This window comes from Dreissena polymorpha, chromosome 3, assembly GCF_020536995.1.
Source record: "Dreissena polymorpha isolate Duluth1 chromosome 3, UMN_Dpol_1.0, whole genome shotgun sequence".
NCBI classification, from domain to species: domain Eukaryota; kingdom Metazoa; phylum Mollusca; class Bivalvia; order Myida; family Dreissenidae; genus Dreissena; species Dreissena polymorpha.
The window spans coordinates 87,895,698-87,921,458 of NC_068357.1; the positions used below are offsets into that span (position 1 = coordinate 87,895,698).

Here is a 25,761-nt window from a genome sequence, read left to right on the forward strand (position 1 = left end):
ATTACATTGTTAATATCGGAAAAAGTGTTTGTCGATTGCTTTTAGTGAATCCGGTCAATATCTTGCAAATGCTTTGCAATAATACAACTTATGGCACAATACAGGTGTCTGCTATATTTTTCGACTTGGTCCGATAAATACCGACGCAAGCAATCAAGCGAAAAAAACACGTCATCCCAAACTGGTATTCTGAAAAGTTAAACAAATAATGTACATGTATAGCTAAATAACAAGGAAAGCAAATGTTACAAAACGAAAATCTAATACAAACTAAATATATGCCCCAATGCCCCGTCAGTGAATATTTAATTAATTTATTGTTAGCACACTGATTTTCAGTGTTCTTTCTACAAGTGTATACCATTCAGACACCTAATTAACCCACGTTTTTCTTCTTCAGGCGGACCAATTGACAGAAGAACAGATTGCCGGTACGTAGAACCGACACTGTTGCTTTGCTTGTTTGTGAAATAGTGTTATATAACTATATTGTTATATCAATACTGTTATTCAACTACTGAATACATAAAAAACACGGTATGTGCCCATTAATAACTGCTCGAGTATAACCTTAAGTGTAACGAAGGCGTTAAAATGAGTTCACTTAGCGCATTGATTATATATCTTAACTATATCAAATCTTTCCTACAGAGTTTAAGGAGGCTTTCTCGCTGTTTGACAAGGACGGTGACGGCACAATTACCACCAAAGAGCTGGGCACCGTGATGCGGTCACTCGGACAGAACCCTACCGAGGCAGAGTTACAGGACATGATCAACGAGGTGGACGCTGACGGTGAGTTGGGAACCTGGAAGGGTTTGTGACGTCACAAACGAATGAGGGTTGTAATAGCGAAAGTAGGGGAACCAGTGGTGTTCATGGGGACGACATGGGGTTTCTATGCAGTTGTGAGTAGGCACCATGCATTGGTTTTATGGCGATAACCGAGTTTACGGAGCGATTATAGCGAATCAGTGTATGTATTGGGCAACAGCTGGATACTAGTATGTGAAGGTGGCGACACTTGTTTAGATCCTCTATGATGGACCTGTCGTTTTTGACAGACGCACATGCCTTTCAAGTCCGCGTTTCATAACGTTCCGTCCTTTAATATCAGGATTGGACAAAAGAAGGTCAGTTATGGTTGAAAATAATAATACATGTTTAATATCCATCACACAGCTTGCACTTATATTTGTATCTCCTTGATGTGTTTCCAGGTAACGGTACGATCGACTTCCCCGAGTTCCTGACGATGATGGCGCGCAAGATGAAGGACACGGACTCCGAGGAGGAGATCAAAGAAGCGTTCCGCGTCTTCGATAAGGACGGCAACGGCTTCATCTCCGCCGCCGAACTACGTCACGTGATGACAAATCTCGGTGAGAAACTCACAGACGAGGAGGTGGACGAGATGATCCGAGAGGCGGACATCGACGGAGACGGACAGGTCAATTACGAAGGTAAAATTGATGTTAACTGAATTCATCTATTATTGTAAGGTTATTTGCAAGTCAATTTCGACGGGCAATACAATTACGATAAAACATTTGTAATGGAAAATAACTGTAATCGTGTATATATTGTTGGTTGATTTGTAAGTCAAATATATACGAATGCATGAAATATGTTCCGATTAATAATTATCATTTTTACATTGTTTATGTCCCGCGTAGTCAGAAGCTATATGTTTGACCAAATGAGCGCCGTTCTGGGTAAACATGGGTTAATGCATGTGCGTAAAGTGTCGTCCCAGATAAGCCTATGTAGGCTGCACAGGCTAACACGGAAAACACTTTCCGCCTAAACTGGATTTTCGTTCGGAAGAGACTTCCTTTAATGTAATATAAGCGGATAGTGTCGTCCCTAATTATTATTTTCGGAAAGTATTCAGCCATTTTTCCCCAGAACAAGACTCATTAATTATCGTCGTTTTAGAGTTCTTTCGATTGATGAACGAAAAGTCCAAGAAAGGACATTAAATTACATCGAGCAACGCAAGTACTAAAATTACACATATATATCGGTATTGTCTGCTTATTATATTAACAATATCGCATTGTTGGTGTTGTTGCCTTTTAAAAGTTAAATTGGATACTGCTCAAGTAGAACATTTTGATATTATGAGCGATTTTTAATAGGATTTGCTTTGAGTTAATGCGAATCCATTTCCATAATTAGATATGTAATGAGTAGGTGCTTACTAATGATGTTTTAAAAAGTGGAAAAAATTAAAAAAGTTGCTTTTACAAAAGGTAATGCAATGCTTTCTCAAAACGATAAATACCGCTACTATATTATCTTTAATGGTAGCATTTTTACACAGCTTTTACTTTTAGTTGATTGGTAACATCTTATTAATATTTATTAATGAAAAGACAATGAGCACTTCGCGTTTATAGGACTGTCCTTTGCTTTTGGCCGTCTTGAGTTGTATTATGTTTAAGCGATCAGCAAATGCATGGGCATGGAATTTTGGCTTTGTTTAAACAATATTTATTTGTTGTCATTCAATGTCTGTTTTTATGCCCCCGGTAGGGTGGCATATAGCAGTTGAACTGTCCGTCAGTCAGTATGTCAGTATGTGTGTATGTCAGTCTGTCCGTCCGTCCGAAAAAAAACATTGGCCATAACTTTTTCACTATTGAAGATAGCAACTTGATATTTGGCATGCATGTGTATCTCATGAAGCTGAACATTTTGAGTGGTAAAAGGTGAAGGTCAAGGTCATCCTTCAAGGTCAAATGTCAAATATATGGCGTCTGTCCGTCCGAAAACTTTAACATTGGCCATAACTTTTTCAATATTGAAGATAGCAACTTGATATTTGGCATGCATGTGTATCTCATGAAGCTGCACATTTTGAGTGGTGGAAGTTCAAGGTCAAGGTCACCCTTCAAGGTCAAAGGTAAAAAAAATATTCTAAGCGGCGCAATAGGGGGCATTGTGTTTCTGACGAACACATCTCTTGTTTCTTATTATTTATGTGTTTACCACCATACATCCAGTAACAAAACACATCTGTGTAATGTCTTTGCAATTTATGCTACGTGAATTACATGTTTTTATCTTATTGGTTTCATGTTTCTTGTAATGGATAACAATATAGGTAGTGCTCCAGGATAACATTTGAAAGGGTATGGTGCTCTTTTGTAAAAGGGCACTTAAGCGAACACATTACCCTATAAACATATTTTCTATGTAGGATTACTTCACTTCGAGTTCGTTTGGCTTTTGTTTTTTTGGCGAAGTGATAGGCAACGGACGATATTTTCTCAATAATTATCGTTTTCCGGAGGGTTTTTTTCGCAACGCTTTCAGATATTTGATTTGAAGTACCTATATGACTTTCTGATGAATGTGATTCTCGTTCTGGTCCATTGAAATTTGGCGAAGAAATGGGCCTTGAACATCGAAATTTTCCGTTTTCCAGAGGTTTTGAACCCAACGATTTCAGATATTGAGATGATTTTGGGTATGTGAGTCTACCTACATGACTTCCAGATGAAGTGTGAGTTTCGTTTTGGTCCATAGATTATTGGCGAAGTAATGTGCCATGGACTTCGAAATGACTCGTTTTTCGGAGGGTTTTATATGAGACGCTTTCATATATGTAGCTTATTTTATGTGTATGTCAGTCAACGTCCATGACTTATAGATTTAGTGTGAGTTTCGTTCAGGTCCATTGATTTTTGGCGAAGTTATGGGCCTTGGACTTCAAATTGTTCCGTTTTTCGGAGGTTTTTACGCTTGCAGATATTGAGCTGATGTTTGGTATGTGAGTCTACCTACATGACATACAGATAAAGTGTGCGTTCCGTTTCGATCCATAGATATATGGCAAAGTAATTAGCCTTGGCTTAAGACATGGTCTCTTTAAAAACCGTTTGTCAGAGATTTTTTACGAAACGCTTACAGATATTTAGCTGATTTTGGTATGTGCGTCTACCTACATGACTTAAAGATAGTGCGAGTTTTGTTCCGGTCCATTGATTTTTGGTGAAGTTATGGTCCTTGGTTAAATTTCTCTAAACAGCTTCGGTGCGGCTTCAAAGCGAAGTAGGGACACTGTGTTCCACAAACACAGGTCTGGTTTATTATTAAAACTAGTTTCACTTCGAAAACTTTATACATGTATTGTTATTTCAATTACTATTTCCCATATAATGGTGCGATCAGATAAAAAAAAAGATCATAGCAGGATGGGACATTAGGGCCATAGAATGCTGCGTCCCTCCATTTAGTTCCATCTGGAGCACTGCTTTAGGAAACGTTATCTAGGTTTTGCAATGAATGTATGCTCATGAAGGAATTTTATAAGAATTATCCGATCATCAACGAACATATATAGATAGATACAAATATAATTATAATACCACGTGACCTGGTCAAGTATAAAACAACAAACACTTAGCTATAGAACAGATCTTTAGGGGAAACAGACCTTTAACATTGTTTTATTTTATTTTTATGAAAAATAATGTTTAACTTTGTTTATTTCAGAGTTCGTAAAGATGATGGCATCAAAATGAACATGTTCACCCGTAGATGATTCAATATAGAGGAAGTCTTCTTGTATGCAATGTCCGCCAAATTCATTGCTTTTTGTTAATTTATAAATTTGTACAGAAAATGTCTACAAGAACTGTCCAATAGACACATATCCGAATTCGTTGCTTGTTGTTTAATTGTTGCCAACTAGTGTCAGAGGTTGTAAAAGACAATTTGTACGTATGCAAGTAAAAAACTTAATGAATACAAAAAATACTGTTAGTCATAACTATGCAAGGAACTTGTACAATTATAAGACAGGGCAGCTCTCGAAGCAACAGTTAGTCGATTTCACAATGAAGAAACATCGTGTCTACCTTGCTATATATTATAATTATATGTTTCGTCTTCTTTTGCCTTGGTTACAGATTTTGTAGTTTTTGTAGCTGCGTGAAAATGGATAAACAACTCTTGCTAGCGATATGCATAAACTCTCGTGATCGTCTCCCCTGCTAGGGCTTTAAACTAGAGACTACTCTTGTGCAGATGCCAATTTTTGAATCTAAACCTATGTTGTTGAAGGCACATCCGTACTTCCATTCTTGCGTCCGTCCAACCATCAGGTGTTTGTGCGGCGCGTTACTTAAACAGTTGTGTTGCTAGAGCGCTGAAACCTGATATTCATGGTAACCAGCATGTGAAATCTCCAGATTTTGGTTAAGATGTTTTCGACTCAACCGCCGTTACGATCCCTTTTTTGGCAAACAATATATTTTTAATCGTGTTTCTGATAACGAAATACTTGATTTTTGTTAGAAGGAGGCAGAGGAGAACGATTCGACGAATATTTCAGACTTAAGATCATATCTTGATGAATGATCATACAAATCTCACGTCTTACGGTGCAAACAAATATATATATAAAACAGCATTCAGCAAATATATAAAGAAAATACAGCATATATTGCGCTGCAAATTCACTATTATTTTTTAATATTATGCGCTGCTGATTCACTATTATTTATTTTTAAGTTCTGAAATCTGGTATGACATGATCAGAAGTGATTAACATCTAAACAAGCCTTAAAAAACTTACAGTGGTATATTTACAGTACGCGGTATTTTTTTATGAAATAAGTTTATCCGTTAAACGTATTTATTCAACGATTAAATACATGATTAAATACATAAACTCATGAACAATATATATTTATTATTATAAAATGTGCCACGGGGTCAATTTTTGCTTGCGCGGGGAAATATGTAGTTGAAGTTAAATATTTATGAAAGCACTCTGCATTAACCACCAGACGCATGCCTACGTTTTATATTTGGACTGAAGTGCAGCTCAATGCTCACTGAAGTGCGCGAGTTCAAATCCCACGGTATTGACATTGAATATTTGTTAAACGAATTTTACAATCGATCATGCTTACTAGATAAATTTACACAGGAAGACAGGAAATGAGTACGACCGGGTATTTTAACTCGTGTGTATTTGGGGGGAAATAACGTTGATATGACCATTTAAATGCTACAACTATTGTATTGTGCTTGAATAAAAATGATCAGTGCTATTTAAGTCAAATAAACTTTTTAAACTTACATTATCGTGCCTGGATAGATTCATGTTTATCGTGTAAACATTCCTCTCCGCTTATAGCATATAATTATACATGCTAAATATAGTCTTTTGTAGTTATAAGATATTTATTGCTATCATTCATTATTCTTTTTAAATCTGCCAATGGACTTCTAGTTCTATTGGTAAGTATTTCCTCTTTAAAGAAACAACACCTAAGACTGTTATAAGATATATGTTAATAAACATATATTCGAAAAAAATAACAAAGTACAGTTGTACTTCAGAACGAGGCATCGCCCTACATATCGCGCCATAGCTGTTTCATTTTTGCAACATAAATTTCAAGAAAGGTCATAATGTCTAGGGTATTCTTGAAACCAACCGATGAGGAACCATTGTTTAAAGCATGATTTTCGAAAAGGCAATTTACAACGCGGAACTTTAATATTTAAATGCTACTCAAGTCTGACTACAATGCTGCAGCCTACAATTCATCCAGAAAAAGCAAAATCAGTTCCCTGTATCTCACATCCCCAACACGCCAGTCTTTTTCGGGCAATAAGCCAGGCTGCCCAAAGCTATCCAGAAGGAGGCCTTCATCCAACAATCCAAGCCCGATGGATCAGCAGGGGACCAGAACCAGAGCAGGCATGGCACAAATATTGTCACTTAGAAAAAACAAGTAAACCACCAGTAAATGAATCGCGTTGGGTATTTTGCCCTATGCGACCGGCGTTGCTCCAGACCAGCCTGCGCAATCGCAATGAGATCATAACATCTTGCGAGACAATGGAGCGTTCGACCAGACAGTGCGGATGCCTATAGCTTACGTTGTGACTGATTTCTTTTTGGTGTACTCGCTGATTGTCCAAAGATGCCAAGAGAATTTGCACATGTACCCGAACCCCACCGGGACCGTTTTTTCCCCCAGTAAGCCTTATATACCCTGACCTGTACGTGAGCCAAAACTCAAGACGTACCGGTAAGCTATCAGGGGGCTGAGTGTATAGTGTGTGTGTAAGTACTTGCTGGTTGGGCTACAGATGGGTTCATAATCCAGCGCGTATGTACAACAAGAAATATCTTTAAAAAAAGATATACGGCGTTGATAGTTCAATGAATGAGATCAAGGATAGCGAATGTCTTTTTCTGTGCAGTTCTTAGCTGCATCACACGCAGTACGGGATGTTGGGCGGAGTTTTCGCGGCTTATTTTACATTATAACATATTGCTGGTCATAAACCTATAGATACAAAACAGAAAACCAAAAGAAGAATGGAAGTGAAATTAAAACATATGAGTCAACCGGCCACACGCGAAGTATCCGTATTTATAGGCGCGTTCTTCGAACAATTCTGTTTAATTGGTTTGTCGGGCATTGCTATTTGATTCGATTATTTGTTAACAGTATCGAGAATCATCGCGCTCATGCTTAATACATTAGTCAATATGGTGGAATAATTATTGTTAAATTAATAAAAAATAATATGTATCATTGTATTGTTGAAAACACATTAAGAATCTATTATTGACATACCATAATTATATTGCTGAATATCTTCATTTAACATATTTCTGGTCACAAGAAAATTCCAGGTCACCTAGTTCACGGATAGCGTCTTTATTATATAACGATTATTTTAATGGCCGCGAACTCCGGTGATGACCTGTATATAAACTCTCTGGCCGCGAATTGACCCGATACCTCGCGGGTAGAAATGCAATGCATTAAAGTGAGGCCTCGCTTCCACTTCTCTTTATACTTTTACATGTTAACATGTTGACAGGAATATGGAAGTAAGTACTAAATATGAGAACATAGCCTTTAAGTATAAACGCTTTTGCGCAAGCAATCCTCTGAAAATAAAAGGAGCACGCACAAACTGTATTGATGTCGAGAATTAAGTGTAAAACTGTTCTATCTATTAAGCCTTTTCATTCGAGATAAAATTGTTTCATGCAGTAAAACAGTGTTACAAAGACGCGGATATGTTTCCAATGTTCTGGTGGTATACTCAAATCAGCCAATGGAATAAATGAAGTGTATTCATTCGTACCTAGCCGCGGGAAATTTTATTTGAATTTTATTGGACACTTACAAAGGTCAGGTAAGGTGAAAAGCTGTCTTAATGCAGCTAGCCGAATAAGTACCCCCTCCTGCAATCAGCTCAGCCACCCATCAAACAAATGGCTAGATTTTTTCGTATTTAACCATATGTATCCTTTCTCAATAAGCGCAAATCTAATAGGCCCATAGCTTTCTGATGGCTGAGTGTATGAGGGGATTTTGCAGGTTGTTCCACAGATGCGCTCATCATGCAGTTTTATTGCACAACAAGTACCACTCTAGCTCCCCATCAGATCAGCCAACAGAAAGCTACGGGCTTGGTTTTTGTATCGGACAGTGATGTTATGGGCGAATAAACTCGGGTCAGTAGCTTCGCTGTTGCTTAATTAAAGGTAGGATACTAGCTAGTCAGGCCACCAATGCGTTCATAATGCAGCAAATGTGCTACCAATTGTGCAAAACAACTACCCCGCCACCTCACCCTAATCCCAATCAGCTCAGCCACCTTGCAAGCTGTGTGCTTGATTATTTCCATGTAGGCCCAATGTACCCTGATAATATCAGGCGCAAAAACTCTTGCTGGGTAACTGAGTTTATGGATGGTTACTTGCATGTCAGCCACAGATGTTTTCGCAAACAACTACCATTCGATCAGCTCAACAACACAGCAAGTACCGACCTTGTTTTTTCGTCGTAGATCCTATATAGATCATTTCTTTTATGTTCGTCAAAATAGAGTTCCGTTAATTTCTGTGGCTAAGTGTATTTGAGATTGATCCACAGATGAATTCACCATGCAGCGTAAATGCACAACAAGAACCCGCCAATCAGCTACGACACCCTTCCAGCTACGCGCCTGATTGTTTGAACGTAGGCCCTGAAGTACCGTGCCCTTTTTGGGCGCCAAAAATCAGTCCCGCAACCAGCTGGATGGCCGTGTGTATGTGGGGGAGAGAATTCGCTTGTAAGACCACATAATTATGTTTCCTTACTGCATCGCAGATCAACAAGCGCCATCGCCCCCAACGCCCATCAGCTGCCCAATGCAGTACGGACATTTTTTTCGACGTAAGACGAGATGTACTCAGACCTCGATGGGGACAAACACTTCCTTGTCGCTGAGTTCATGGTGTGTTTGTGAGGGAGTGGGTCGAGCCACCCACCATGCTGCGGGTCTAATTTTTCCACGTATGCTCAATTTTCCCTGTCATTACAGGATATATAGACCCGAAGCATGCGTGGTCGTGGATTTCATGAAGGTTATTGCTAATATGACCATACATGCGCTCATAATGCAGCGTACCGGTATATGCGTATCAAATATAACCCATCGGTTCAGCCACGGGTCCGATTTTGCTCGAAGGATGCCCTATATATCATGACCTTTATAGGCGTCAAAACCTGGACATACAGAAAGCTACGAGCCTGATTTTTCCACGTAGGCCTCACATGCGTTCATAATGGAATGTATATACACAACGAATGCACCCGTATACGAACAGCTATCAGCGAAGGTAAGGGCCTGATTTTTTTCGCGTACTACCTATGTACACGGTGTAGATGCATATCGGTGGCCTGTCTGTCAAAATGCTGCCTCTCTGTTCATTCTCGGCTGCCTCTCTGTTATATACAAGGAAATGGTTGATCGGCATTTACAAAACAGGTAAGAAAATATAAAATTGAAACCCGTAAACACATTTGTGCATAAAAAGGGGGTTCATGAGTTGAAGCATATATCGAGCTAGATGTTCACAGTATTCCGCAGGTCCAAACACATATCACAACCTCTATCGAAGATGGAATGATGACGAGGTTGGTGGAACAATCGTGCATACATGCCACTTTGATGACTTTTTATCATAGCTTTTCCCTTATATGTCAAATATCTAGTGTCATTGATAGCATTTTTATGATCAAATCCTTACGTTCAATGTACGCTATATAGTAATGTTCATCAATTTTTTCTTAAAAAATGCCTACTTTCGCTTTCGTTGTGGCACGGGAAGCCTCAGTACGACCGCTGTCTGTACCACGTGACTTTCGGCTATGTGTGGGACAATCGGATCGCTTCAGGTATAGTTTTTTTTATAATTTCTTCATTAATTCAAAACAATTTTCAAAAACAAACAAAGACGAGAGCTCGGACATTGTCAAAATAAACAACTGTGTTAAGTTTGCGCAAAATTAATGTATTATTTTTTCCAAAAAGTGCAACCGCGCGTTTGAAAAGACACGAATCTAAATGCTATTAGTTGCAATAATCGAACTCCCAGCTATTGACCCTCCGGGTCCTGGGCTGTACGTATGTACTCATAAAAGCTCAGAGCATTCAAGAAGAACTAAAAATGCTATGTGTGTTATATTTTTTATTCAATCAACAAAAACGTTCATTATAATAATTGTCGAAGGTTTAAAAATAGGGCGGACATTATAATTCTTCATAGAGAAGCTACATACATTGTATGTTTGCACAAATACTTCTGATTCGGAGTGTGTGCTTAAAAATGCAATAATGCTATGTGTGGGACACGTTTTTGAAATGCTATGTGTGGTATACAAACTTAACTAGAGAATCGAAAGATTGACATAAACATCAATAATAATTTAAGTATGTCTAAATAAAAAAAGTTGGTCAATAAAACATTGTTGGTACTGTTTTGCGTGCTTAAAATAAGATAATCACGACGTTCATGTTACTCAAAATTATCATGATTGATTGTCGATAATTTGCATTCATATTTTTTACTTGTAGAATGCCAATTGTTTGGGAACAGTGTGGTAAGAGGTCAAAACACAGTCGGGAATCTCCAAACACAAAGCCACCCACGCACGGGAAGGAAAATATTTCTGTTGCGGCAGACCTTTTCTTGTGATATTTATAAAATTGATTGTTACAAAATGTTAAATTTTCAGTGAATTGTTACATCCAACTTAGGCACTTGTTTAATACACAAAATCGTAAGGATTGTTTGTGCAAGGTGTCATGTGAATATAATTGTAACAAAATTACAAAAAGTGTTATTGAACTTATGGTTGTGTGCTTTTCATCAGGAATGTGTAAACATATTAGACCGTAACGAGAGTTATTAAATAAGCATAAAGAAATAATACAGCATTATTTAAACAAATAGACAAAAAGATCAATAACTTATTTTTCTGTAAAATCATGTATTCGTATCTAAATCCTATTGAGCTATCTTATATATCACGCATGACAATTATTTATTTATTTTTTTAAGTTTTACAGTTTATTTCATGTGTATTTTGTTCTTTTCAGGGAGATTAAAGTATTTTTGGAAGCACCTTCAAGAGACGTACTGATATCTTGATCAATGAAAAGTTGTAATATATAGTTAATGTTCAAAAGTTTAAAAGACTGTTTGTTTTGTTACCAGATGGTGCAAGTATTGCAGTGAAAGAAAACAATCAAACTAAACATTAAATACACATTTGACAATTCAACAAATTGAACAACATGTATTGTTTATTACTTGGTGCGTTGGTAACAAGATCTTGCAGCCCCTTTCATGACCGGGTCGAATGAGTATTTTCATTAAACATCTTACCCTATTTTCAGTTATTTAGATTTCATTGGAAATTGAGTTCATGAAGTATTAATACAATTAAATATGTTTGTTGGTATAATAAACCCCCAAAGCCAAGACTTTTTTGCGATGATCATTTGTTACGTGTTAATTAGATCATTTATATGTTTGTATAGCAAGATTTGTTACTTTGCGAATACTGATGTACTTCTTTATGTACTTGGTGCTTTAATTTCTATTGTAACATGTGCATGCTGGTTATAAAGCAATGTTATTATAAATGAAGTGTTTATTTTGATATACTTCAGATATTCATATGAAGATGATATTGGAAACTAAATGAACTTAATAGACCACAAACAATCATCATTGGATTTATATTGTTATTTGTTATGAAACATTTGTTTTATTAACATATATACTCATATTTTATTTTCATCTAATCAATTTCATTTATAACATAGATACAATACACATAAATATACACAAATATCAATACATACACTTTGTTTTGATTTTGCCAAAATACATATTAAATGGTATGTTTGCATAGTTAGTTGAAATAGCTTTCCGTAAACATCACAGAACGAAGCTGGGTCCGTCTCTGTCACTGTGGTTTTGATAATTAACTTGCCGCATAACACCTTCCGTGTGGTTTGATGGTGTTCATCTAATTCTAACACAGCTTCGCGCCTTAAAGCGTTACAAATCCTTCGACTAATCCTTGTCAAGTCTGAAAAACAACGGAAGTAAAACCCATTTTAAAGCAAGTGCTTTTATTTTCTTTGTCATTCATTTATAAAATAGGACCGAAATTAATAATCAGACAGAAATATCAATCATAATATTTATTCAAAGACAATAAGTCAAAAAAAGAGAAAATATTATAGTTCAACAAAACATGTGTGTTAAAAAAGACAAATTGGTTGGATAACAATTACGCACAGGGGTGGCGAAATCTCAAAAAACTATACTTGTCCACGGACAACAATTTAGGAAATTTAACTTGTCCGTTGCTGAACTACACTTGTCCGTTAAACTTAATGTTTATATAAATTATAAACGCATTTATTGTTATACCTACACATGCACCATTCTAATCAGATAAAATAGTGGCCAGTTTCTTAGAAAACTGATTATGGCAACGGTGTAATCCTCGTGGAAATTGTGCATTCCATGCGTAATATTGTCAAAACATTTTTTCATCACGTTAAGCGTTTTAACAAAGACTCGTTGAATTAATTACACACAACTGTAAACGTTTTGTTTTATTCTCAAATGAGCATAAGTAAATGTGTAATCCGACAAACACTTCTGAATTTTAATGACAGCCATTTCCATATGCAACGTAACTATCCGGCAATGCTCGAATTTGTATGAAATAACATGAAAAAATAATGATGCTAGAATTTAGCCAACATTTGGTATGGGAAGGTATAAAACCCGGAAATGTCCGGAAAACCCGGAATTCTTTAAGGTAAAACCCGGAAAAGGTAAAAATGGTTATAAATGCATTATTATTCGTCCGATATGAATTATAATGGTACCGTTGGAAAGAAGAGCCTCCAAAGCTTCTAACGATGTAAACATATTGTATGGCAGGGTCGGGGTCGGTTTGTAAATTGCGGTCAAAATCCGTCTACTTTTAGTTTTTTTTTCGCACACTAAAAGTGCCTAATGGAAAACCCGGAAAAGGTAAACGATGTTTAGAGGAAACAGTTTTATTAATTCGATATTAATTATAATGGTACCTTTGTAAAGAGGATCCTGATAAGTGCCTACGAATGATTTTGATTTATATCTTATATTGAGGGTAAATAGTATATATGATGGCTTTTGTTGTTGTGAGAACAATAAGGAAAAGACAGCGGGTGGTTTGACTATTTTCCCTCATGATCTTATTTCTGGAGTTAACTTAATATTTTATTAAAAACATGCGACGTTGTTTTTGTTTCATTTCATTGTGCCTTAGAAAGTTACAGTTATGTTGCTCTGGTGAACATACAACCATTAAGTAGTTGAATAGTTTAATCAAATTAAGCGTATTCTCTTTTATTGTAGTTTTATTGAAATTGTCGTGCAATTAGGTTAATTAGTGTTTTGCTTTTGAAGGTTTTTTTTCTTTTGGCAAAGTGTAATGTTTCGGCGCCCTTAAACCGGGTCTAAACCTCAGGCTATGCGTTGCTTTGCATTGGCCATGTTAATGCGGTGACCCCAGTGTGTGTCTTGTTTTTTGTCTTGTGTCTAATTAAATTGCAATTGGCCACATGCCTAAAATGACCGGCCTTGTTTTGACGATACAATAATTTCCTGCAGATGCAACTTGATATTAACGTTATTTATAATTGATATTGGACTCGAATCTGTTAGTTCATCCATAATACACAATTATTATGCAGCGTACATTCATCAGCATAATTCGCTAAACGTAATATGAAGCGATGTATCTTATTAGAATTGTCAAAACCCTATTGTGTGTGTTTCCGAAATAATCGTACATTATGATAGTATGACGATATTTTGTACAATCCTGACAGATGCGTTAACTAATTATATTTGCGTAAATTTCTTGTATTGCCCTCTTTTCGTTATTATTGATGAAAACACGGAGCTTCATATCACGTTCGGTTATCTCTAGCGCCACCTCTGTCTGGAGTTGTATTATTTATTGAGTCAACTATATTTCCAAGATGGTACTTGTAACCGATAGTAAAAATGAAGATAAGTAATTTTATATGTCTTCGACGATATCACAAGTCCCTTAAATGTAACATGTGGAAAACAGCAATTAAGATTAAAGAAACCTCAGCTAATGTAATTTACGTCATGCACAACACGTGTAAAACATTGCCCAATTACCGGGGTCTTTGTGCCGATGTCGTTTGAACCGATAACGAACACAACAACCTGTAATGATGGTTTAATGTACAATGAACAGGATTTGATGTGAATAAAAGATAATATATCCCTTTTCCGTATATACAAGAGAAATTGAGAAAAATAAGGTTCAGTCTCGTGAAAATGTGACATTTTATGTCGTGGGGACAAAGCAGGATGAAGATCCTTATCGCGCATGAATACCACCGCTTTAGTTTTACATGAAATTGGTGAGGTTATCACAGGGGAGGGGCGGAGGCGGGCACAAATCTTGACCAAAGCGTGACCAAACGATCGTTATTAGGGCATTCATAACGTTGAATATAAGTGACACGAGTGTGGTGCTTTATGAAAATTTCGGTTTGGGGGACTCAAAAAATGTATTTGAAAATCTTAACAAGTATTATCAAAGTACGGAATCCGGATAGTGCCATTAATAATCTCGTCCTCCTTTCATTACGGGCGATAGAACAAGTAATATCAAGAAACATGATGGTTATAATGACGTTTCTATGGTGTTTATTTTTTTTTTCAATAACAAATATGTGTCACTATGAGTTGTGTATTGGCTGCAGCGAATCTAGCGTGTATCTCATTTGTGGAGAAGATCCTATCAGCAGCTAGGCCAGTGTTGACCAATTCACAATGAATTAACTAATAAGGATCTTGTGTATTCATTTTTGATCTCATTATTGCTGGTATGACACACCGTACTTTGTACGACTAAAAAACGCAAATGAAAATAAATCCAGAAACAGAAACATATGTGAAATGGCGAGTTGATACGGATTAAACTGTATATAGATCAATATAAGTATTTTCAAATATACACAATCGATCTTTAAAAAAAATAACATGTTTTTTTTAAATTCCGTAGTATTGTTCTGATATTCTAGATGTGTTTAGAAGATCATCATATTTGCCAAACATTTAAAGGGATATTTTTATGATATAATAGAATAACATTATCACGTACAAGCGGGTTTTTAAATTGCCTCGATTAAAATTACATTCTCAACCTTATTCAACATATAAATTATTGTGTATTTTTATTAATTAGGAAACATACATGCATTCCTAAATGAAAACTTTATTTTTAATATACATTCCTTTTTTGACGGTAATAGCCGTTTTACTGCGACAGTGAATTGTTAGCATGAATTAGCTTTACACATAAGTATATAGCCTCTGTATGGGGGAATTAGGTAGAGTCCGACAGATTCCTGTACAATTGAGGTTAATAGAGGCAAATATTACAAGGGCCAGAACTTCCTAAATAATAGGCAATATATAACTTCCGGCATTAACGTACAACTGCATGTCGCCCTGAAGAATGTCCATGAGTATAAATGAAAATCCATTGAAATAATAAGAGGAGATGCTTTCACAAGAAATTATTCTTATACTAAGTATATTGAAAAAAATAATCCAAGGGTCATTATTTCAGTTTAACGGTAAGCGATATTTAAATTTCCGAATAAAAGACGGGAGAGCTTATGTCCGCCCCTATGAAATTGACGGGAGGGTTTTTATCCGGATGCCTTATATCCCTATTATATGCATGTAAAGTGATAATGTCGAAAGAAAAGCGTGTTGCACGAAAATCGACTCTAAATACTCCATACTAAATTTTAGGGTCGGCAAGAAAAAAAAACGTAGGGTCGGGTTACCGAAAACAATTTTACGCTTTAAAACTGTACCTTGAAAACAGAAAATGTCATAATTTGGTAGGGAAATCAAACAACTTATACCAACCTACAGTGCACATCTGATATTGAAAAAATACTTTTGCATATTTTAGGAACGTCATAAATTTTCCTTCACAACGATATTATTTTAATTCAAGTCGGTAGAAAATATTGCTTTTATAATTACTTTTATCTTTTCCGAATTTTACGCAAAACATAATTAGGCATTAGAAATCATAAAACTTTACCAACTTTGGACGCTAACAAGAGTGCTAATTTGATATTGTAAAACATTATTGTTGCATGTTTAACAAACCTTAGAGGGCCTCTCTACTAGGATACCATTATAATTAATATGGAAAAAATAATATAGCTTTTATAATCACTTAAACATAGGTTTTCCTTAAATGTCGGTATCTCTGTTTTTTTGTTTGTTTTATATATTGTGAAATGCGCATTTTTCAGCTGATTCGTTTGATATAATTATCATGACGCTATGCTAAAAAATTAAAATTTTATTCAGAAAACATGTACATCACATGCGCAATTTTCTGGATGGACGGACTTTTTGACGTTACGTCATAGCATATTTTGATAATAACATGAATATAATATTGACACATCATTTAAATGTTATTAACCTATACAATTACAACTATTAATGTAACACTTGATCTATATCAAATTTCGTATTTTGCATGGTTTGTTTTTGAATACACGTTTAAAAACAACAAATAAAATAAGTTGTAAATAAAATTAGTTTAATACAAGACAAACACATACCATATCTCCAGGTTAATTTCAAAACTGTGTTGACTGCCATTACTACGAATGTATAAGTTTTTTAATGAAATAACGAAATAAATCCTGAACTTCTTCCATTTAGCTTTTGTTTGGACATTTTTATTATTTTATATTTATTCAAACCAAGTTATACATGAAAAGCGCATTCGTCTTTAAATACTACTTGTATGTATACGCTGCCCTGTATCTTTTTGAGCAACAGTATTTAAAAGTATTTTATTAAAATAATAGACTTGCAAAACCAGCATAGTTGTTGATAACCTGTCATCAGGCTAACGGAGTTCACATTTTGCAAATGCATTTTGTGTTTTGACCTTTTTGGTCAGTCATTCTGGTTATTCACGATATTATGAGGCGTTTATGACACAAAGGTTGCATTATATCAAACCATTCAGAACAGTAGTATTATGTTATAACGTATTGGGTTGTTGGTTACATGGTTAACACGTACTACAGTATTTTTAAAATGGTATCAACGCCATTGATAAGAAATGAAGCATTAGGAAGACTAGCAAGCACTGATTAACAAAGTATAAAAATGAAGTGTCTTGAAACATTACACGTGTTTATATTTGCGTACACAACCGGATTTATAAGCGGGATTTTGTGAGTAAAACGCCGAAATATATTGCTGACATAATTATTTTGTTTACCAAATATCTCCGCTCAATATTTACGCCATTGCTTTCGGATTGGCCAAACGCGTCCAATTGTGTCGTATCATATGATCAATTGTTCAAGTTATCTTCTTTGTGAGGGAAAACTATTTTTTTTCTGTTTACGTGTTATTTGGTGTTTTATCTCAACATAATCTTCCGGTCTTTACATCCATGTCAGTTGGATTTTAATGAATTTTCTTCCTGTCCAATTGTGTCGTATCATATGATCAATTGTTCAAGTTTTCTTCTTTGTCAGGGAAAACTATTTTTTCCTGTTTACGTGTTATTTAGTGATTTATCTCAACATAATATTCCGGTCTTTACATCCATGTCAGTTGAATTTAAATGAATTTTCTTTCTTTCTTTTTTAGTTTCGGGTTTGAATGATAAAATTGGAAAACCAATCAAGCACACGCGAGTAAGTTGTACTTCAGGAAGTAGTGTGATTTTGCTTCAAATGTATAATATTGCTTCATAAGCTCACCTGAAAATACGTCATGATGTTATAAGTCAGTCGTAATTGTATGTAGTGAGTTCTACCATTCAACTCGGTTAAAACCACAGCGGTGTTTTAAAACAGTATTTCAATATATAATTTTCATTTTTTGCAGATGAAATAAGCCAGGAAATGTAATGTTCAAATTATACATTATATATATGTTTTTTATACATAATGACTATTTTACCGTCTTTGTTCAACTTTAATATAAATTGTAGTTGATTCAAACGGAACACTTCACCCAATCAACGGAACTGTACGTAATCCAACTAGGCTTTCGGCTTTTTACATCCCAACGTCCCGATGTTTGTGAGTCTAGAAATTTAGTTAGGTAGGAGCGATGTGACACACTCTGGGTTTTCCGGACATTTCCGGGTTTTATACCTCCCCTTTGGTATTTATACTGCATTTTAAAGTTTAAGACGAACGTTCAACATTTAGGTACGGAATGAACGAGCAAACCAGTCTGTACATTGCCTATTAAACAGACGGGCCGAATGTTGAAAATGCGGCTTTGCTAGCCTCCTGGTCTCTTATCATGCTTATAGAATAAGCGAGACCACTGTGCAGGAGAGTGCCCATATTTTAGCTTGATTGCTCCGCAAATAGCACTGACAATGTTATCGGGTGTCAACATCCGGTTTTGTAAAACTTAATAACGGCTTTAATACAATCTATTTTTTTTTGTATTTCTCAACCTAACTGGTTGTCAACGGACAACTTAATTGAAAAAAATCAGTTGCCCGGACAAGCAAATGTACGACTCGGGCAACTCGGACATTTGATTTCGCCACCCCTGATGTCGCAGTGTATTTTATTTAAAATTTATGTTCAATTAAACATAAATTGTTTAAACATTACACAATTACTTCAGTATTCCATCATGTAACATTTGGTTAATTTGATATATTTGCAGTACAGACTGAAGTATATGTTTTAGATTCTTACAAAACTGTGTTCAGATTAAATGTAGAACTGACGGGAAAATTCTTGCATACCACACATAGCATTTCAAAAATGTGTCCCACACATAGCATTATTGCATTTTTATACACAGACTCTGAATCAGATGTATATGCGCAAACATACAATATATATTTGTACATATGTAGCTTCTCTATGAAGAATAACAATGCCCGCCCTATTTTTTAAACCTTCAACAATATTATAAGGAACGTTTTTGTAGATTGAATAACAAATATACCACACATAGCTTTTCACTTTGTGTGTTTTCAAACACGCGGTTGCACTTCTTAGAAAAAAAAACTTAATTAATTTTGCACAAACTTAACACAGTTGTGTATTTTGACATTGACCGGGCTCTCGTCTTCGGCGGAACGAATTACCCAAATCTACGCAAATCTACCGAAATCTCCCAAAATCTACTCAAACCTACTCAAATCGACCCCAAATCTACATAAAAATAATTATTTTACATCATGTTTGTGTGATTGACACTATTGTTTTGTTTAATGCTTCATTCTTCTCGTGACAATATGTAATCTCCCAATAAAAATACTTAATATCAAATATAGGTTACACACCACTTACTAATTAATCTTCCCAAATCTCTCCAAATCTACACCAATTAAAACTAATCAAAGCTACTTGTGTAATAAATTTGGAGACAAATATATATATATTGCTTCCTGTGGTTGCTATAGAATTGTGTCGAAAAGACCAACTAATGTCTAAAAAGAAGTAAGATAGAGCTAAATCAAGGTACGTAAAGAACACAGAAAAGCCAATAACCGCGTACCGAAAGCGCAGTGCCATTATCAAAAGCGAACTGTCAAATGTAAGTAATGAAAAAATCAGATGACCAGTAAAATTTCAATAAAAGAATAACATGAAACTTTTTTATGAATTAATTGTTCAAGGACTTTATCTTATAACTTGGATCTTAAACGCGCAATATAATGTAAATTAACGATGTCGGCCAATAAAACAACATGCCATAATAATGCCGGGAATCAATTGCCTGACAATTAAAACATTAACAACGAACGAGCACAATTGTTGTTACAGACAGAGGTTAAGTTTCGATAATTGGTAACATTCGTATGGTGAAGTCGTACAAATTTAACTTGAGATCGGGCGGGTAGTGGCGTTTAGCGTAGACCGAAATGGCACATTAATTAAAACAGAAAAGTGTGACGGATTGATGCACAGAGCGCAAACCATAAGCCCCCCCCCCCCCCCCCCCCGGTTTCACCGGTAGTGGACTAATTAACAAACTATGCAAACTATGATTGAAATAAACTCAATCATAACGGTGGGCATTAAGCAATCATATTTCTTGTTTTGTTTTTCGGTTTAGATTTGTCATAAGAAATATACTTACATGAGTGCGCGTTACTTTTTAAGATCTCAGTGCTTGATAGTTGTAAGTATATGAATAAATACTAAGTACCCAATACAATTTTCATATTTACATCCGTGGGATAACTTTATATATCATTAAGGTCTCCGTTTTCGGCACAGACGATCTGAACATATGTCATTGACAACCTTACCAAGTATTACAATTATCTGAAGGGATAGAATCAGCCCGCGATATAGGTACGTTTTCGGTTTACTAAACACATTAACTGTTAACTACAAAATTAAACAGTTACATGTGATTGCGGTGCACGAAATTTGTCATTTAAAGGTCTCATTTAACCGACAGCTTTAGTCACATTAATCGAAAAATTAAACTTATTCTACGCGATCCTCACTATTTGAAGGAAAGCATTTTTAGCGGTAATAAGAAAATGTTATTTGAATAAGTTGTAGAAAAAATATACGCGGAATGTTCCAGTGGCGTAACTTATGAAAAATCGAACACTCACATGTTTGCGTTTGTAGCTATTGGAAAAATACACTTTAAATATGGTTTATGTTATGTGTATTTATTCCATATGAATACTTGAACAATTTCCGAAAAACACATGTCTCATTTAAACAAGACGATTTACAAATTTTCTTGTAATACAGCAGTCTTTTTATGATGAAATACTGTAACCCTTAAAGTATCAGCAGTAGCTTTGTATTGCTCGTTATATATGTACATGGGTCAAGTCCATAATCGACTATTATATAAAGCCATCAAAGAAGTAAAGTATTTAAATATTTACAAGATGTCCGACCTCTATTCAAGAAAGAAAAGTTTATACTTCATGCATGCCCAATCAACAAACTTAAAGCAAAGTCGCGCAAAAAACCTTACTTTCGATCTCTTGGAGTAAAATAATTTTAATTTAGAATTTCAAACAAAAACTTTAAATCCGTAAAGTATGTGTTCCCCTTACTGTTTCAATTTTCAATGAGACGATAGGTTTCGAAATAATTTGTGTTCTATTGAGTATATTGTTATTGCAATTGTTTAACAATTAAAATAACAAAATAGGTTTACCTTAAAAGTTATACATTATCTACAAACACAGTCGTATGCTCTTTATCTACTACTACTACTACTACTACTACTACTACTACTACTACTACTACTACTACTACTACTACTACTACTACTGTTACTACTACTACTACTGCTGCTACTACTAGTACTGCAACTACTACTACTACTGCTGCTACTTCTGCTATTACTGCTACTCCTGCTGCTGCTACTGCTGCTGCTGCTGCTACTGCTGCTGCTACTGCTGCTGCTACTGCTGCTGCTGCTACTGCTGCTGCTACTGCTACTACTGCTGCTGCTACTGCTACTCCTGCTTTTGATACTAATGCTGCTGCTACTGCTGCTACTGCTTCTACTGCAACAACTACTACTACTACTACAAAAACTACTAATACTGCTATTGCTGCTGCTACTGCTGCTGCTGCTACTGCTGCTGCTGCTACTGCTGCTACTGATGCTGCTGCTACTGCTGCTTCTGCTTCTACTGCAGCTACTACTACTACTACAACAACTACTAATACTGCTACTGTTGCTGCTACTGTTGCTGCTGCCGCAACTGCTGCTATTGCTGCTGCTGCTACTGCTTGTACTGCAGCTACTACTACTACTACAACAACTACTACCACTGCTACTACTACTACTACAACAACTACTACCACTGCTACTACTACTACTGCTACTACTACTACTACTGCTGCTACTTCTGCTACTACTGATACTCCTGCTACTGCTGCTAGTGCTGTTACTCCTGCTACTGCTACTGCTTCTGCTGCTACTGCTTCTACTGTAGCTAATACTACTTCTAAAACAACAACTACTACTGCTACTGCTGGTGGTGCTCGTACTGCTACTACACTGCTACTGCTACTATTACTACTCCTGATTATGATACTACTACAACTACTACTACCACTACCACCAGTCTCACTACCACTACCACTGCTACCAGTCTCACTACCACTACCGCTACTACTACTACTACTACTACTTCTACTGCTGCTGCTACTGTTAATGCTGCTGCTGCTGCTGCTACAACTACTACTACTTCTACTACTACTACTACTACTACTACTACTACTACTACTACTACTACTACTACTACTACTACTACTATAACTACTACTACTACTTCTACTACTACTACTGCTACTGCTACTGCTGCTGCTGCTGCTACTGTTGCTGCTGCCGCAACTGCTGCTACTGCTGCTGCTCTTTTTGCTTGTACTGCAGCTTCTACTACTACAACACTACTTCTACTACTGATGCTGCCGCTACTGCTGATATTGCTACTGCTGCAACTGATGCTGCTGTTACTGCTTCTACTGCAGCTACTACTACTATAAAAACAACAACTACTACTGCTACTGTTGGTGGTGCTGCTACTGCTACTACACTGCTATTGCTACTATGACTACTCCTGATTCTGCTTATACTACAACTACTACTACAACTACCACCAGACCCACTACCACTACCAATACTACCAGTATCACTAACACTACCGCTACTACCACTACTACTTCTTCAACTACCACTACTACTACAACTACTACTACTACTACTATTACTACTACTACTACTACTACTACTACTACTACTACTACTACTACTACTACTACTACTACTACTACCACCACTACGACTACTACTACTACTGCTGCTGCTGCTTCTGCTTCTACTGCTGCTGCTGCTACTGCTGCTGCTGCTGTTGCTACTACTACTACTACTACTACTACTACTACTACTACTACTACTAATAATAATAATGCTACTGCTGCTGCTGCTACTGCTGCTACTGGCGCTACTGCTGCTACTGCTACTGCTGCTGCTTCTACTGTAGCTGATACTATTACTACAACAACTACTACTACTGCTACTGCTGGTTGTGCTGGTACTGCTTCTTCACTGCTACTGCTACTATTACTACTCCTGATTATGTTACTACTACAACTACTTCTACCACTACTACCAGTCTCACTACCACAACCACTACTACCAGTCTCACTGCCACTACCGCTACTACTACTATTACTACTACTACTACTACTACTACTACTACTACTACTACTACTACTACTACTACTACTACTTCTACTACTACTACTACTACTACTACTACTACTACTACTACTACTACTACCTCTACTACTACTACTACTACTACTACTACTACTGCTACTACTACTACTGCTACTACTACTACTACTACTACTACTGCAGCTACTTCTCCTACTACTGCTTCTGCTGCTTGTCATTCTACTGCTGCTACTGCTGTTACTCCTGCTACTGCTACTACTACTACTACTACAACTACTAATACTATTACTACAGCTACTGCTGCAGCTGCTGCTACTGCTTCTACTGCTACTGCTGCTGCTACTGCTGCTGCTACCGTTGTTGCTGCTGTTGCTGTTATTGCTGCTACTAGATGCTGCTATTTTTACTTAAGCTGAAAAAGTTACTATAACACCTTGCTTGCAGATGAAAAAATTACTGCCACGCCGGTCGACATACGACACTTGCGCGATATTGGCTCGTTAATAACGAGTCGTTATATTGTATTGAGCGTCGAGAGAATTTCGTGCGTTGAGAGAATGTCGTGTGTCGACCTAGTGATTTTTAGGTCGACAGGCGACATTTTCGCGATAAATCATATTGACTGTGACTGATTTTGCGTGCGTCGAGAGAATGTCGAGTGTCGCGCTCGAAGGTCGACACACGACATTCTCTCGATGCTCAATACGACGCGCGACAAATCAGTCGACAGTCAAGATTTTCTGCGATTTTTTTTTAAAACCCAGCGCGATATGCGACACTCAAATATTGATTGTCGCATGATTGTCGCGCATCATTTTGAGCGTCGAGAGAATGTCGTGTGTCGACCTAGGGGTTTTTAGGTCGACAAGTGACACTTGCGCGATATTGGCTCGATATATCGCGCGAGTGTCATTTCGTGCGTCGAGAGAATGTCGTGCGTCGAGAGAATGTCGTGTGATTCTTAGGTCGACAGGCGACATTCTCGCAATATATCATATTGAATGTCGGGCGTCGTATCGTGCGTCGAGAGAATGTCAAGGGTCGCGCTCGAAGGTCGACACGCGACATTCTCGCGACATTCATGCGACATTCTCTCGACGCTCAATACGACGCGCGACAATTCAGTCGACAGTCAAGATTTTCTGCGATTTTTTTTCTCTAAAACCCAGCGCGATATGCGACACTCAAATATTGATTGTCGCATGATTGTCGCGCGTCGTATTGAGCGTCGAGAGAATGTCGCTTGAATGTCGTGTGTCGACCTCGAAGGTCCACACGCGACACTCAACTTGGCCCTATCCGGATTCCGTACCTTAGGGCAGATTCCGTACCTTAGTTATCGGGTGAGCCGAAGGCGACCCGATAAGATCATCCGACGAGCCAGATAACCATTCTCCATCCACGTCACCAACCTATTATTCTATTCATCCTGTCACATTTACAACATTCGTAGAAATGTTTCTAAAATATATAGTTTTCCAGTATTTCGTGTTTAAATATTTAATATGGGAAAAAACACGCCGCAGCAAAAACATTGTGACGTCACGTCATGCAAAACGCTTAGGCTAGCTTCCGTCTTGTTAAACAACACAGAAATCGAGGCAATCGTTATTAATTCAATACACAAGACGAAATTATGCTGTTAAAATAATAATTTTTAAACAAACAATACTTTACACGTATGTTGTATTTTTTTAAATTGAAAACAAGTATATTTTATAAATAGAAAATAGTACAGGCGTGCGCATGCGCGGACAGCAACTGACGGATATACGAGGTCACGTGGTCATCTATCCTAATATCTTTTGGGATATTAGGTTACCTGGTTATCGGGCTGATTTAAAGGCATGTGGCAGGATAAATTAAGGACGCATTCAATCACTATGAAATTATTCACCCGTTGAGAATTGAATAAAGACGGAATATACTTGGAAGTCTTATTACTTCCGCCTAAGACACGATTAGCAGCGACAGCGTACATAAGTGCCTGCGAATATGGTAAGAATTCATTTGGTTTACATGAATTTATGATAAGTTTGGTATTTATTCAAAACCAGTGTTGTTATGGAATAGATTCTATAAATCTAAAGGTTTTCTTTAATACTAATGGT

At 36.6% G+C, this 25,761-nt stretch overlaps 1 protein-coding gene across 1 annotated transcript in view; it reads left to right on the plus strand.

Moving 5' to 3' along the window:
* The window catches only part of LOC127875179 (uncharacterized), a 54,330-nt gene that overhangs the window by 23,807 nt on the left and 4,762 nt on the right, over positions 1–25,761 (plus strand). The window contains exons 2-6 of the mRNA XM_052420036.1: positions 401–431; positions 652–795; positions 1,221–1,474; positions 10,282–10,309; positions 25,635–25,648. Of these exons, the coding sequence (XP_052275996.1) occupies positions 401–431; positions 652–795; positions 1,221–1,474; positions 10,282–10,309; positions 25,635–25,648 (471 nt within the window). The remainder of the gene's footprint in view (positions 1–400; positions 432–651; positions 796–1,220; positions 1,475–10,281; positions 10,310–25,634; positions 25,649–25,761) is intronic.